The 16,608-nt window shown below is 49.3% G+C and overlaps 1 protein-coding gene across 1 annotated transcript; it reads left to right on the top strand.

Moving 5' to 3' along the window:
• Positions 1-9,118: 9,118 nt before the first annotated feature.
• FPGT (fucose-1-phosphate guanylyltransferase) lies at positions 9,119-13,720 on the top strand. The gene is made up of 4 exons (XM_075424218.1): positions 9,119-9,200; positions 9,323-9,490; positions 10,784-10,876; positions 11,707-13,720. The coding sequence occupies exons 1-4, from the start codon at positions 9,122-9,124 to the stop codon at positions 13,155-13,157; spliced, it is 1,791 nt and encodes a 596-aa protein (XP_075280333.1). The 5' UTR covers positions 9,119-9,121; the 3' UTR covers positions 13,158-13,720.
• The last annotated feature ends 2,888 nt before the right edge of the window (positions 13,721-16,608 follow it).

Below are 16,608 nucleotides of genomic sequence, written 5' to 3'. Positions count from 1 at the left end.
GACGGGCTTCTAACGCACAGTGTTCAACACGGGTTTCCATGTATGCCATGTTCAGATGTTTCTCTATGTTTAGCATGTCAAAATCAGTTAAATTCTAGAATTACGACTTCTCCTTAATTTTCTTACTCCTCATGCAGCTGGCACTCGTAAATGAAAAAGATACAGTACCAGGTTCCTCTTCGGTTTAATTTAAATCCAGGTTTGTTACTGAAGAAGCATCAGTCATTATAAATTAATTTTATACAGGTATTCCTTGCTTAAATGTAGACGCTGATTTTAATGCATCAGAAATGAGACAATTTAGGGTGTTTCTTATAAAAAGATATTTTCTGTCCTGAAAGAAATAACTTGAAATCAGATGAAAGACTGCCTGGAAGAGATCTTCAAATTTCAAGGAAACCCTTGCTAGTCGCAGTTAATAGTCAGTGAGTATAAAGAATAAGTACATAATTTTTAGAATATAAAGTACAGTACTGCAAAAAGATTGACAAAACATTTCTGCAAAGGACTTCATATTAACATAATAATGAAACCGTTTTCCAGCCATTACAGAGGCACCGAGGGTTTTATGGTAATACGCAATATGGCAATAAAACCATGTAAAATGCATAAGCATGAAGAACAAAAAACATTAAGGGTCCCCGCTTTTGAACAGCTATTCATTTAAGAGTACACCTGTGTTTGGGAATTACAGCTACCTGCCTCTGTCTGAAAATGACCAGGGCATCGGCACAATTCCCTTCTCTCCCGAACAGCGACGTGAGCCTTGGACAGAAAAGCCTGCAAGCCAAGTCTTGGTGCTCTTAAACACAGCTCAGCTGCTGCACTGGAATCAATACGACAATGTGGTTTGTGCCCAACTCGCAGGAAAACATGAAAGCTTTGTCGCTGCAGCCATGACCATATTTGATCCCGCTACCTGTTTTAGGAACTCACAATTACCAGTGTACAGGGAGGCTCCCTGTACCCATCTGGAGTATTTGGCACCAGGTACAGCTGGCAAGAACTCACCCCACATCCTCCTCCCCCAGCACACGCGCCATCTCCCAGCAGAGCATCAAAGCTCCCACAGCCCCCTCGCCACTGCCGTGTCCGCAGCCCCGGCCCCACAGGACCACGCTGACGGCCCAGTGCTACTGGCACCCACCGCCAGCCCCACGCAGCACCCACCCCAGGGCCAAGCTGCGGAGGAGGCTTATCCTCCACACTACTAATCGTCACCTAAAAAAACCAAAAATCTGACTGTTTTCTTCAGGATCGCTCGGACACAAAGTTACCACAACTCAAGAATTACACAAAATACCAAGCACAACCAGGCAGCCCGCTCCAGCAGAGCACAAAACTGTGGAGACACTATTCCTCCGTTTCACGGCTATTTACCCCCAAGACGCCCAGCAGACATTTTTAAGAGCCGCAGCCGGTTGGTGAACCGGTGAGGTGTCCTACGCCTGCTGACGAAGACGACGGCTCGTCAGACGCTGCGCACCGAGCAGCGCGAGCGAAGCCCCTTCGCGCCACGCCGCACGCAGCTGCGGGGACACCGACCCAGCCCGGCGAGGCTCTGCAGGGTCCCACACCATCGCCCCTACCCCCGCCCGGCGGCCCGCAGTCTGCGCCGTCAGCCGTCCCCGGGGCAGCGCAGCACCCTGCACTCCCGCAGCATCGGCGTGCCGACACCGGTCTTCATCACACAGCTGGGGCAAGAAAGCGTCGCTCATCCCGAGGAAAATCCAAAGCTCCAAAATTACACAGATGCTGGCGCTCTTCACGAGCTCAGCAGTTCAAGAAAACTATTGCTGGGGCACAGGATTTTTTTTTACCTTTTTTGTTTCTCCACCAAGTAAAAATGGACTAAAATATCACTGAAACAAACGGAAACAAGAAGGATCAATAGGCAGAAAAATAACACCATGATCCTCTGTCCATCTTCACCAAAATTCTGACAGATGTTACACAAATAACAAGTGATCCTTGTGAAAGGAACGCGAGTGGAGGAAACAGGAAAAAATACCTAAGAAAGATCCAATTACAGCACCAATTGTGAACAGGGAATTTTTCACAACATCACCCAAAAGGCAAGTCTTCCTCTGGAAAAAATAACCCCAAGAGCTTTCAGCCAGATATAAAGCAAAGATAACACCATTCAAAGGCAGGAACAGCCACCTACGCGGGGTAAATTCCACGGACCTCAGCTGTCCCTACAGAAAGGTCACAGCCAAAACTGACTCTACTGTACTCGAAACCACAGCTCTGCAAAGAATCGGCAACCAAAGCTACAGCTGCACTTCAACCACCACCTGTTCTGGGGAGGGAAGGAGTAAACTACCCTCAGAAGCAACCTTTTCTTTTCCACCTCCTCCACAGGCATTCTTCCGCACTGCTGCCTCTGTCGCTCAGGAGAACACGCTTGCATTCCAAGGAAAAGTGCATAAATATATTCCAGGTTACCAAAGCTTGTGAGAATCAAAAGTAGTAAACTCTGTCAATCGCACTTAGCCCCCCGCTCCTCTTTTGAAGAATGGGGGGAGACGTTCCATGAAAATGTTCTTATACAGCAGAGACGGTAAAGAAAACGCCCAGGGTACAACCTCATTCTAGAAAGCTGCAAGAAAACAGCGTCCTTCATGAAAACAGTCAGACAACAACCACACGTTAAAACACCAGCAAACTGCAGAAGGCCTCCAGGGCCAGGAAGATGTCTCCAACCCAAGTACACAAGCAATGGTGGGGAACAGCAGAACTTGTTCTACCTGGTACACACACAGCTAAACACACAGGGTAGAGAGAAAAGCACACAGAACAAACCACGTCACCTGCACAGCTGGATGCGCTGCACCAACATTGCAAAACAGGCTTGAACAAAAATGTTTTTAGCAACAGAACTGCATCTATTAACATCTATTAACTTCACCGAACAGTAGAAATGCATGAAGTCTGGATAACTTCTGTAAACAGTTTCAGCACTGGGATCTGACAAAACACTAAAGTCCCGACACACAAACTTTTTGATAAAGTCATCCAACTGAATAAATGTAGGTATCAAATATTTTCTGCTTTTTAATATTATTACTGGAGTGATTGCTTTTGTAGTTACGAAGTAAGTGCAGTTTTATAAGCAAATGAAGTTATTTTACATCACCACAATGAAATACAATCAAGTTCTTAACAATGTAAGAGATAAAATTAAAATGCAGCGATGATTTTATCTGCAGCAGAGATGCTATCTGCAGTACTTGCTTTCTGCCATTCACCTTACTTTAACAAATTAAACTAAATATATTAGCAAACAAAAGCTGAGACTCCAAAAGTTCATCCTCAACGACAAAAGAAACCCCTTGTTCAAGGGAGCATGCATATAATTCTAATACATCTAGTTCTAATATAACGTCCTCGACAGCACACGGTATGAAAGATAGCAAGCTCAGAGCTGTGCAGACCCAACGTTCCGGCTCATAGTGCAGCCGTGTATTTTTTATTTTGAGGTGGTATCTCACATTACCGTACTTTGGAAAAAGCAAATAACATAGAAATTCTCATATAACATTGGTGGATTTTCATCCGCTGATGTTACTGTTATGAGATATCCATACAGCATGGGCTCCTCTCCCCCCGGGGCATCGGGTCCTGCCAGGAGCCCGCTCCGGCACGGGCTCCCCACGGGGTCATAGATCCTTTGGGCATCGCTTGCTCAGGTGTGGGGTCCTCCCCGGGCTGCGGGTGGGGGTCTGCTCCTCCGTGGGCCTCCACGGGCTGCAGGGACAGCCTGCCCCGCCACAGGCTGCCCCATGGCCGCAGGGAAACCTCTGCTCCGGCGCCTGGAGCTCCTCCTGTCCTCTTTCTGCACTGACCAGGGTCTGCAGAGTCGCTGCCCCCCCATCGTCTCACTCCTCTATTCCCCTGCAAATGCCGTTACACAGGGGGAAAACCCTTCTGAACTATGTTATCCCAGAGGCGCTACCATCACCGCTGCCGGGCTCGGCCTTGGCCAGGGCTGGCATCGGCTCCATCAAACATGGGGGAAGCTTCTGGCAGCTTCTCACAGAAGCCACTCCTGCAGCCCCCCGCTACCAAAACCTGGCCACGCAAACCCATCACCCTTTATCATGAAGTGTCTCTAGGTAGCCAGTTTTGATGAAAGATTTATCATATGCACACAGGCCTAGAAAATGGAAAATATTTTACAATAGCTACTAGGCTCAGGGAATGGTTAGAGGCAAGAGAATGATTTTTTCCCTATCTGCTTCCAGGCAAAGGACTTGGGTTCCCCAAAGACAAAGTAATAGAAATGATAATGAGAATGTTTCAACAGGACTCACACAAAGAATAAATGGGGAAGTTTTAAAAAAACCAATGGAAAGCCTTGAATAAGGAGGAAAATAAATTAGTATGATTTTGCAGCAAACAATAAATACTTTGTTTAGCTGTAAATCTAGCCAAGAAGAGAGCAGGCGTGCTGGAAAGACTTCTAGAGCAAACAGAGGAGGCAGTGTAAAGGAAGAGGGGACGGCACAGTGCAGAGCGAGCAGGGAACCCCCGACAGCGGTGACACATGGGGTTCCCACCCGCCCACGCCTGGGCATCCCCTGTCCCCGGAGCAGGCAGAGATGCCGTCCGGCACAGGGCCTCCAGCAGGTCTCCGTGTGGCACCCAGCCCCAGCAATGCCCCAGGCCACGGCCAGGAGACCACCACGGGGGACGGCGGCGGGGCAGCCCGCGGGGCTGACCCTTGCGCAGCGCAGAGACGCCCGCCCGGGGACCCCCCGCCCCGGGTGCCGCACACCGTGCGGCCAGGACCCCCCGGCACGGGGAGCCGTCGCTTCTCCGTGCCATGCTCCAGGCAGGAGGCTCGGCGGGCATCAGAGGCACCGAGCGGTCACCTGCCGGCTGCCCGGCCGCGGGGAGCACCGGAGGTGTGGACCGGCCGGACAGAGCCGGGAGCCCAGGGCCACACGCCCCCAGCCAGGCACTGTGCCTCACACCCCGCGTCTCGCTCTGAAGAAAGACACCGCTCCGTTCCGCTGCACCACGCTGAGAACATCACGCAGCCACCCGAAACACTGATGTCCAGCAACGGATCCCTAATCCTGTCAGACTGAACACAGTTCAGCAAAACATCAGGTTCATGACACCCTCATCAGACAGGAGCCACGCAGTCAGAAAAACCACGCGCTCAGCCGAACCTTCTGGAGAGCAGCGTGCTACGAGCCGGCTCACCTCTCGAGCACGGGAGAGGCATCGAGGAGAAGACGATGGCAAGAACACTTCTATCTGCCAGGAAGCTTCCATCTCCCATCAATTTCCTCATCAGAAATTACACAGTAACCCAGTGCTTTGAGGGAGGAAATGCCGCTAACAACAACATGCCTACAGGCTCTTTTCAGGCTCAGTGGAGTATCAAACAAGGCGAGGCCTACCAGACTGGGACTCAAAGATAATAGTGCACATTAGCCATTTTTCCAATTTCATTATCACAAAGATACAGCAGACTTAATTGCCTCCCGCCTTCCCAAAACACTGGACCTGGAAGATGCCGTACGTGAAATAACGATGAAAATTCATCCTTCAGAAAAATGTCATTTAGATTCTAAGCCATCATACCCAGGCCAGCTCAACACTGGAGTAAGCAGCAGTAAATCTTCTAAATAGAGGGGGTGAAGGGGGCCGTCACGGCTGCAAGAGGACCACGAGCAACCGGGAGCTCACCGCAGCACCTACGACACACCCGGCATTCCCCGAGCCGTTCAGCTCAGCACCAACTTCTCACACGTCTAGCAAAACCAGACTCGCTGCTCACCATCCTTCAGACCGGAATTTTGGATCAGCTTGTTCTAAGCAGCGCTGCAGAATTTCTCCGTTTCTGGCTTGTTCTGTCTCATTTCATCTCCAGCACATACGGAGCTCAGAAGGCCAAATGGGAAGCTGCAGGTTAAAGTTCAGCTTTTGCTCCATGAATTGAAAGGTTAAGTAGCAGATTAACAGCAGGTTAAAACCAAGAATTGGAAAGGTATACCAATAAGTACAGGCAAACCTTCCGAGTAGGTTTGGGAACAGGGGAAGCAGCAGATGCCTTCCTGGTTTATCCATTTACAGAGAGACAGATGAAGCACTTCAATGCACAATAGGAACAATAAATCATTGCCAGCTTACAATATGTAAGCTGTCATATCGACTTTTCCTATTGTTTATTTATGTCATTTAAAATATGTACAAAATACTCGCAAGAAGTTGTTTTATCATTTCCTCCGTACAACAATTTTTTTTTTCTGAACTACAGCCCTTAAGCCAAATCCATTTCAATACTGAAATATCTTGAATGAACATATAACTTAACCGCGTTATCATCGTTGTCCTTCCCGCTCCTTTGTAAAGGAAGGGAGACCTCAAACACTGAAACTCCTGGTACGGCCCTCTCACCAAGCAGCAGGGTAGGCATCAGAAAAACACTTTGCCTTTCTATCACAAATGGCAAAAATTCTGTGAGCTCAAGATGTAACCACCTGTTCCGAGTTAAAAAAAAAAATGAATTCAGCCAGAAGAGCTTCCCCGTCAAGAAATCGCATGTTATTCAAAATACATATTGCTCCTAAGGAACACAAATACACAAGTCCAAAGACAAATTGCTTCGCTTTTGCTTCTTCACAAAGTATTATTATCTACCCAACGTGCATGGAGCTCCAGCACACCCCAAGTGAATCAATACTGATAACATAAGTATTCGAGAGGACGCATATTTTAAGTGAAAAAACAATATTGCAAATGCACGTTCTTAGACCATGCCCATTTAACTGAACTCTGACCAGGCCTTCTACCTGTTTCACAGCAGACTTTGAGCAATAGTTTCTCAACGCTCAAGTGTCAGATTTTCTGGAGTAGAAACAAGATGTTCAGTATTCAGTTAACTTCTTCACGACAAGCTTTCCTCTTTGATTCATCCCTCAGTGATCCAGGAAGAGAATACAAAGACAATGTAACCGGCTACGTGCTCAGCTTTGAAACAAGAATTTCAGACAACCACAGAAAATACCCGGGTATTTGCTACAATACTACTTACGAAATCGCATACACCCACAGGGCAGAAGAAAGCCCAGCAGCACTAATTGTCCAAGTTGCGCTAACCATGCGTCGTATACGACACACTGCACTCCAAAGGGTCACAGAAAGCGCTGTGCTCACTACTGGCAGGACTCCACAACACTCCCGTTTCATTTACACACCAAATGCTCACACACACACACAGGGAGCTGCGTACTAATCCACCCTCTCCACCCGACCCAAGGGCTGCAGACCGCGCTGCACCTACGGCTGCTGACGCCAGACACCCAAGGGTAAGGGAGACAGCGTGATCGGGCAGCAGGGGAGGCAGCTTGCAGCAACACACAACAGCATACGCGTTTTCTTCGACTCTGTAACCACAGTCTCCACAGAAAAACTCAATATAAGGATTTAGACTTCAGTTAAATACCTGTGTAAATAGTTCTGCTCTTAAAAAAAGCTCTGCTGGGATTCTTTCCTAAGCACAAACGGCGAACTCCGCTTCCATCACTCAGACAACACGCTTCTCCTGGAGCAGTTTACTGGCTCTGCCACTGCATCTAACAAATCACCAACGTTACTTTATGTATTATTTGAAATTTGGGGGGACAAGGCAACACAGTATTGATGAAAATCTATTATTCCCTGGAATCAACCATCAGGTTAAATGACTATAAAACATTACTATTAAAAGGACAAAATTATTACCATGAATAGTTGGATCCAATAATTATTCCAGACTTGGGTTATCTTAGAGAGTGCAAACACAAACGTGTGCATTAGGAAGCCTGACTAATGATGAAAAGTTCAAAACAAAAATTCTGTTGACCTGCAGCAATATTTCTCTGCAAGCATTAGGCTCCCAATTACAGCTTCAAAGGCTTGCTGCAGCTAAAAACAAATTAGCGTTATTGTCAGTAAACCACTAATTATTTTTTATCTCTGGTAGTTTCCTAAATGACTCGTAAATTATCATGTATTTTTAATCGCACTGTGAAAACTGCATCACTACTCAGCTAAATACATACGGGTTATAAAAGACACCTCTCCCTAACTGCACTTAGATATACAATGTCTTGAGACACGTGAGGCGGGGACAGATTCAGAAGAGCACAGTCAATAAGGGGGAATCTGCCATAACACAATTTCCCAATTTCAATGCCTTTTTTCCTATTCAGAAAGCTAGGAACCCTCCCTTGGCAAATGCATTACTGACAGGGAACGGGACGCAGGAAAACCTGCTGGTTAGCATGCGAGGGTTCCCAGCTTCGTCAAGAATCACTCATTCTTCTAACTTAGAAAGTGTTTGCTCAATGTCCACAGCGCTTCTTAATGTAACCAGGGCGATGCAGTTTTTAACTGGGTTCAAGAAACACAGCCAATAGGCAGGATTCATTACTAAAGCTACCTTAGCCAGAAGGTAAGAAAGGGGGAAAACGGTATTAAAAAAAATAAACAAAAAACAAAAACTGTAACAAGCAGCGGATCTTCACGTGTGGTAACTAAGCCTTACGCCGGTACAGCTGGACTTGGGATCCGGGGCGTTCTTCCCGCCGAGGTCAGCCCAGCCGCTGCCAGCAAGGAGACCTCCACGTAAAGCCAAGAGCAGAGGCGTCGTCCCAGCCACGCGGCCCGCGCTGCGCACGGACAGGCCCCCGACCGCGGGCCAGGGCTCTGCGGGCCGCGCTGCTTCGGAGCCCCTTCCCGCCCCTCGCAGCAGCCGGGCTCCACCCTGGCTCGGCCACGCTCCCCCGGGCAGCGGAACGCTGCGTGTGGGGGTGCGGGACACCGGGGCGGGGCGGAGCAGGCGGACGGACCCCGCGTCTCTGCGCTGTCGTTACTGACTGAGGCGGTCGCCGCCGCGCCGCAGGACACCTCAGGCCGGCCCGGCAGCAGCGCAGCCCCCCGCCCGCCCCTCACCTCCCGCCAGCAGCCGACAGCCACCGCCAGCCGCGGGACGCGGGACGGCTCCCCCTCTGCCTTCCCGCGCCCCGCCCCTCCCAGCCCCGCGCACGCCCCGCCCCGCGCCGCGCTTCCGGGTCGGGCGCTGGCGGTGCGCCCCGCCCCGCCCCGCGGGCCCGGCCCGGCCATGGCGGCGGCGGGGGAGCGCGGCGCGGCGCGGCGGGAGGCCACGGGCCGGCGGCTGGCGCGGTTCGCCGCGCTCCGAGGTGGGGCGGCCCTGGGGCGCGCAGCCGGGGCGGGGTCCCGGGGGCCGGGGGCGGCTCGGGCTCGGCCCGCCGGCTGGGGGGGGGTCCCGCCTCGCCTGACGCCGCGCGCGCTGTGCCCGCAGGGAAGGCCGCCCGCCCCGGCCAGTTCTGGGACGTCGTGGCGGTGACGGCGGCCGACGCGGAGCAGGCGCTCGCCTACCGGCAGCAGCTGGCGGAGAAGCTGAGCAGGAAGGAGCTGCCGCTGGGCGCCCGGTACCACGTCTTCGCGGACCCGCCCGGACCGAAGATCGGTGGGGTCCCGGGGCCGCGGGGGGGGCGGGTGGGGGGGGTGGGTGTGCAATCCGGGTCGTTGCGGTGCCTGCTCGGGCCACTGCGGGGCGCTGCGGGGCCCGGCGCCTCGCGCGCACGGCAGGCACGTGTGCCGGCACGCGGGGCGGGCCGCGGCGTGCGAGCGCCTCGCCGGTAGCGCTACGCGCTCGCCTAGCGCTGACGTCATGCTGTGACGTCATGATGCACCGTTGCTGTCGGTCGGAAGCAGGCCTGGCGCTGGCGGGTGCGGGGGCTCCCAGCGCGGTTGGCCCCGCAGCGCCGGCCGGGCCGCAGGCGGGGGCGCGGTGCCCCCACGAGCGTGTCGCTGCGGGCAGGCGGCGCGGCGCGGCGTGGCCACTCCGTGGGCGCGGTGCAGGTTGAGCTGGGCCGTTGCGCTCCCCGTCGTGACCCCGGAGCCTGCGTCGTGGCTGGAGAGGGCGCGTGTTGGCAGGGCTCTCCCGCGCCTGTCGCGCGGGGCGCGGAGCGTCGCTGACCGGCGGGTTCGCGCCCCACGCTGCCTGCCCTAGCCCGTGGTTTGAGCGGTCCCGGTGTGTTTTAGCGTAGCACCCGGTGCGCAGTGGAAGCCGGGAGGAAAGCGGTCAGGCCGCCCGCGGCATCCCCTGGGGCTGCTGGTGCCTGCGCGCGCGGGCGGGACAGCGCTGTCGGCAGCGCAGAGCGACAGGCAGAGGTGGATCTTCAGCCATCCAGCAATCTTGGGGAGTGGGGGGAGCGCCTGAAAACATCCCGAGCCGAGCCGGTTCCTCGTGTCCTGCGTTGTAAATGGCCAAAGTTCTTTGGAACTTTTTTTGTCATTGGTGGAGCTCCGGGTGAGCGGTTTGTGCGGCTGAGTTACGGCCTGCGGGGATGGCGGGAGGTTCCGGCGCTGGGGCCGGCCGGAGGGCGACGGGGAGGGGAGGACAGGGCGTTTTCCCACGAGCTGCCTGCTCGAGATGCCCTCCCCGCTGAGCGCAGGAGGCTCCCAAAGCAGCGGGTTTGTCAGCTGCGGGACCGCAGAGACCCTGCCGTCAGAGCTGGCTGAGGACCTTTCAGATATCCGTGCATCTGGTGACACTCGGTTTGTTTAAGAGATCGCATCGGCAGTCGTAAGGACTTTCTTGAAAATTAGTGACAACCTATTTTCTAAAGCAGAAGGCAGCGTTTAAATCTTGCTGCCTGGTCTCCCTGCCGCCGCACCAGATCCCAGTGTGCTTCACATGGCAGTGCAGGTGTTATTGATGCTCTTTTCAGCAGATATTAAAAGTCGTTTTCTTTAGGAAATGGTGGATCAACACTTCATGCTCTTCAATGCTTGGAAGATCTCTATGGTGATAAGTGGACTTCTTTTATTGTGCTGCTGATTCATTCTGGTAAATTCTCTTTTACGTTTCACACTCTGAAGTCATACCTCCCCTTTTTTTTTTCCTGAAAATAATGTGATGTCAGAGAAGGAGTCAGAGGTCTGGAAGACAGTTCCCGCAGAAGAGTAATCCAAAGTGTGTCTGGTCTGGTCATTTGAATTTCGATCGATACTTCAGGCACTTCAGCTGTTTGATCAAACAGTGGAGAAAGTGGTGGCATTCAGAGTATCTGAATTCAGCTTCCGCCTTGAAACACTCATTTAGGGAGCATGGCCCTCTCTGCAGGGGACCTAGGGCTCCTCGCAACCAGAGGCGGGCTGGGTGCTTGCCTGCTTACCCAGTTGGAACGGTTCCAAAAGGGGCATCCGTCCTGCAGGGGAGAAAGAAGCCGGGCAATAACAAATCACCTGAGCAAACCACTGCTTGTTTGACTGACGTCTGACTTTAAATTCCCGGCAGGGGGGTGGGGGTCCTCCTTTTCCTCAAGCGAAAAGCAGGCGTCGTGTGCTTGCTTCACTGTAGCTATAGACAAGTGGTCCATAACTCCAGCTCTGAAGCAAACTAAAGATAATGAAATCAACCACAGTTTTAATATGAGGTATTTAAGGCCTGCTAAATTTTGGACATAAGGTCAGATCTGCTTTTAGAAATGTTTAAAGAAGAATGATTGGTGATTTTTTTATACCTCGCATTTTCTGAGGAATACTTAGAATATATCCAGGCTGGGGGGGGTGGGGGGTGTTACACCTTTGTGTATGTGTAAAACAGGTGCATAGGTTTAGTTTTTGCTCACTTATATACTGTGTCTCTGTATAATTGAAAATGTCTTTTTCTTCAAGGTGGTTACAGTCAACGTTTACCAAATGCAAGTGCCCTGGGAAAGATTTTCACAGCTTTGCCTTTTGGCAATCCCATTTACCAGATGCTGGAACTGAAGCTCGCCATGTACATTGATTTTCCTAGTCACATGAAACCAGGAATTCTCATTACGTGTTCAGATGACATCGAACTTTACAGCACTGGAGTTGCAGAAGCTGTCACGTTTGATAAACCTGGGTTTACGGCGTTAGCTCACCCTTCAGATTTGACAGTTGGGACCACTCACGGAGTGTTTGTTTTAGATCCATCCAGTTTTTCAGGAAAAGGAGGACTTGAGTACGCGTCTTGCCATCGTTTCCTGCACAAGCCTGATATTGAGACGATGCGGCAGTGTGGCGCGGTGTGCGTTAGGGGGAATTCTCAGCCGAGTTCCTCTGGAGGCCACAGTGACTCAGAGATGGACTTGGAGTGTGTGTATACAGACAGTATATTTTACATGGATCACAGCACTGCAAAACAGTTATTGACATTTTATAAGCAGATGGGTTCTCTTTGCTGTGAAATAGACGCATATGGTGACTTCCTCCAGGCCCTGGGACCCAGAGCCACTCAGGATTACATAAAAAATACAAGTAATGTCACTGAAGAGGAATCACAGTTGGTAGCAGTACGGGAGAAGCTGTACTCTCTTCTGAAGGGAACCGCGCTTAACGTTATAGTCTTAAACAACTCTAAGTTCTACCACATTGGAACTACCCAGGAGTACTTGTTTCACTTCACATCTGATAGCAACCTGAAATTTGAGCTTGACTTACTGTCTGTGGCTTTTAGCATCTTTTCTGACGATGCAGCTGAGACCCTGGGTCAGTCAGCAAGTATCGTTCAAAGCATACTTGAGCCCGGGTGTCTCATAGGACCTGGGTCCGTTGTTGAGTACTCTCGGATTGGCCCTGAAGTCTCAGTAGGGAAGAAAAGCATCATTAGTGGAGTGTGCGTAAATTTTAAAGTAGACATACCTGCGAACTGCTTTCTGAGTTCATTAAGTATAAAAATTAACAATCAAGTAAAGTATGTAAGTATGGTGTTTGGTGTAGAAGATGACTTGAAAAAAAGTGTGAAGTTGTTGTCAGATACGCATTCCCTCCAGTTTTTTGGAGTCGGCTTGCTAGAATGCTTGGACCTCTGGGGTGTCACGGTTTCAGACCAGCTCTTCTCCGGTGAGCACGCACGTTTGGGGCTGTGGACTGCTAGGATTTTTCCTGTTTGTTCTACTTTAAATGAATCGGTTAGAATGTCGTTAAAAATGTTAGATTCTGTGCAGCACATGTCAGCCCTTAAACTGGATGGCTTCAAGCTCGTGTCTGTTGAAGAAATGCTCACCTACAAAGATGTAGAAGACATGTTGAAGTTTAGGAAGCAAATTTATGATGAAATCTGTCTGCAAGAACCAAAAGAGAAGTCTGGTTTGTAGAAGGAATGGTACTTGAACAAATTTCCCGTTTCCGTTTGTGGATGGTTGATTACTTCCCAGCTTGTAGAAATCACAAGGGAAAATTACACAGATCTTTTCTCTGATTTCATTGAAGTAGAAATAATGAAATTTCATTAACGTTGTTGTTGTAGCATAACATAAATAATGCAGCAAATACAGATAAACTATTCTTTTGATGAAAGAAGTAATGAAATATTTCAGATCTCTGAAAACACTAATTGGTATGCAGGTTATTATGTTTTTTCGTCTTTGAGAACAAATTAATTAGAAATGTGACTGAAAACTGCTTTAAAAGTTTTTCAGAGTAGAACATTAGCTCCAGCAAAATGGAATGATATAGCAATAACTTATGTTTCTCTCTTTTCATGCTGCCTTCTTACAGTACTGTTTCAAATAGGTAGACATAAATTTATTAAAAGTACTTTGTAAATCAAGACATTCTGTCTTAACACATCAATCATTTTCTTTCCCTGTTTTTTGTTTTCATTTTGTAATGTTTTTGTACTTTATTGCTTTTCATCAAAGAGATTTGCTTGAGAGATTGTTCTTTGCCTTGTGACTAATAATATTGGGGTGAAAACGTGGCATCAAGACATACTGTTTATTTGGTTTTTTACTGTTATTCGTTTGGAAGCTGGCCGTTTGATTGGGCAGCTACCAACTTCTTGTTATCCACAGATTTACTGATGTGTGCCACATGAAAACCTACGTTTCGTATTTCTCTGAACTGAGCTGTCGGGGTCCTTGGGGGAATGCTTAATCCTCGTGCCGACCAGTGGAGCAGACAACAGAGAGGTCGACTGTTGTGAGTGGGAGCACGATGCGCAGCTTCCGAGCAGCACACGATAGCTGGTCTCTCTTCCCCTTCTCCACCCCTTACGGATGGAGATGTCCCTTTGCTGCTAGTGCAGGTGCCAAAGGTCCAGCTCCAAATAGAGAAAGATGCTTTCTGTACTCTGTTCTGGCCTGATGGAAAAGCAGAGTGCCGTTTCTGTGTGTACAACTTTAAATGTACTTTTCTCTGTTCCCTCTTCCCCACCCTCCTTTTTTAAAAACGCAGGCGGTGTCACAGCAGGTCATGCCGCTGCTCCGTCTAGCCCTGTCCGCAAGCCTGTCCAATTCTGTGCCCCTCTGTTTTCAGCAGCTCGTTATGTGAACAATCAGTATATACCTCAGTACTGCAAGGTCAAAAAAGCTCGATCACATGAAGTTTATATTCAGACACCTCAAATCATTTATTTTTAATTTTGCTTCTACAGTGACTGCATTTTTAGTTTTTCCATTTCTTGCTATTTTTAAGAATGCACTGTGTATCATGTCGATGTAATTTGACGGCAAACACAGTCTGCATCTTTTTCTCTTGCATTTAGCTATGGGTTTTCATGTTTTATTTAATGTTTCATTATAATAGTGTCTATCTCCCTACTGAATCAATTCCCTAATGGCATCTTTCTTATGCCACCTATGAGGTAGCAGTGTAATAAATACCTCCTGAATATTACCCAGGCTGGTTTAGCCTTCGCCAGGTTTCTTCCTCATCGGTAAAGAAACCTTTCAAGAGAGACAGTATTTTTCCTGAGGATCCCTTCTGAACAAGAAGAAATACAAAGGAGCTAGGCACGGAGGTTGGGAATCGCTGAGGTGTACTTCGAGGGAATAAGGAGAATTTCTGAGCAAACAGAGGTTTTAAAAGTCATTATAAAATATTAGTTTAACAATGGAAACAGCAGTAGATTTGAGAACTCTAAGGTCCAAGACAAATGCATAAAGTCACAAACAGTCATAGAACATGGAGCACGAAATTGTGGTTTGTGTGTCCTCCTGTTCGCGTGATCTGTTCATCTGTTGTTAGAGTGTACAAAGCATTTTGGGGAAAACAAATGTTTGACATATACTTTGTGTTTTCTATTGGAGAGCAAACTTTGTTCTGAAAAGTCTTCCTTGATGACAGCGTTACTGCTAGACAAGCTTTCTGGATGTTTACTAACAGTAAAATGAAGTTGCATTCTTTTAACATGATTACTCACTTTAACTGTTACAACTGCACTAAATCTAAATTCCGTAAGTACCGTGTATTGATTTCATTACTGAAAGTAATCTGTATATAAACAGAAAATGGATTTTCTTCTGACAGATAAGTAATGAGAAAAAAGAATGAGAAAAAGCATACTGGCTAAACAGCTTTTGGAAAGTGTTGGGGTAGACTCGATCAAGTAGCAGCTGCTATGGTCTTTGAAGCAGTGTTCCTTCCAAGAAAATAAAACAAACCCAGGAGTGGAATCCTGGTGGTAGCCGTGCCTGGCGCCTGGGTCAGCAGCTGCCTCAGGCTCCGTCCGTCCTCCAGGTGCGCAAGGAGAGGCAGGAGGTGCTCCGTAGAGTGTTTCACATTTTCGTGCCTGGCCTGCTGCTGTCCTGCCCTGGCCTGCTCAGATGTGCTGGCCGAGCTGCAGCCAGGATGGGTAATAAGTATTGTCCTGCAAGAAAGTGTTGTTCTCTGGGATGCGCTATCCATTGCTGCTGTTCCTTAACCTGCCCTCTGGGCCAGGATGATCCCAGTTCCTACGAACCGGTAAGTGTTGCACCGCCGTTCTGACATGCTGCGCGGGAGAGGGACTGTGGCTTTGACGCGGCGGTCGTCTCCGCTGGAATGCCTTAGCCTCGACAGCCTGCGGGTCGGACCACAAACCCGGGCTCGCACTCTCGTGGCAGGTGTTGTGAGCCCGGTGGGTGCTCACGAGGGTCCGCAGAGAACCCTGGCCCTGGCATGTGCAAATAAATGCTCGTAAAAAGCCCAGGTTACGCAATTCACGGATAGCTGCTGGGACGCTCAGCTGCGTCTTTCTCACTGCAGGCAAAAACACTTTCACTGTCCTCAGTCCTGCTGCCAAGGACCTAATCGAGGGAAACTTCTGTCAAGATTTGCTGAAAGTATTCTTTGGCCACAGCCCAAGAGAGCGTGGCTGTACTATAGGCAGCGCACAGAAGAGCTGGGTGTCAGCGTCCCTCAAAACGTGACTTTTTTCATTGTCTGCTCTTCCACTGTGCAGCTGGTAGAGCGCAGCCCCGTGAAGCCATCGCTTAAACAAGCAGTGTCTGCATTAAAACACAGCAAATGTGTGGTCAGACGCTGCTTCGCTTATTGCTCTTAAAATATGTGACTGAGTGGAACAGCTTGTGGCTAAACACTTCAGCTAGAAATATTTTCTTAACCTTTGAGTAAAGGCCTGAGACGCTTTGTTTTGCAAACCTGCAAAGCATGTAATGTCCAGTCTCATTTAACTGTTCTTCGCAGCGCATCAATGAATTGCCCTGTTAGGAAATAAAGCATTTAGATCTTGAGGCAAATAATTTAAAAAAATCTTGTAATGGAATAAGCATAGATTTTATTTAGTAGGTTAAGAAACATTAGACTGCTGTAAGTCTTTATGCC

Source organism: Opisthocomus hoazin, chromosome 6 (assembly GCF_030867145.1).
Source record: "Opisthocomus hoazin isolate bOpiHoa1 chromosome 6, bOpiHoa1.hap1, whole genome shotgun sequence".
Taxonomy (NCBI): domain Eukaryota; kingdom Metazoa; phylum Chordata; class Aves; order Opisthocomiformes; family Opisthocomidae; genus Opisthocomus; species Opisthocomus hoazin.
This window is presented reverse-complemented; position numbering and strand designations above follow the sequence as displayed.

Bases quoted from the DNA above. Each gene is read 5' to 3' on its own strand.
- FPGT (XM_075424218.1), top strand. From the start codon at position 9,122: ATGGCGGCGGCGGGGGAGCGCGGCGCGGCGCGGCGGGAGGCCACGGGC. The intron at 9,491-10,783 runs GTGGGGTCCCGG...CGTTTTCTTTAG, and splicing joins CCCGCCCGGACCGAAGATCG to GAAATGGTGGATCAACACTT. The intron at 10,877-11,706 runs GTAAATTCTCTT...TTTTTCTTCAAG, and splicing joins TGTGCTGCTGATTCATTCTG to GTGGTTACAGTCAACGTTTA.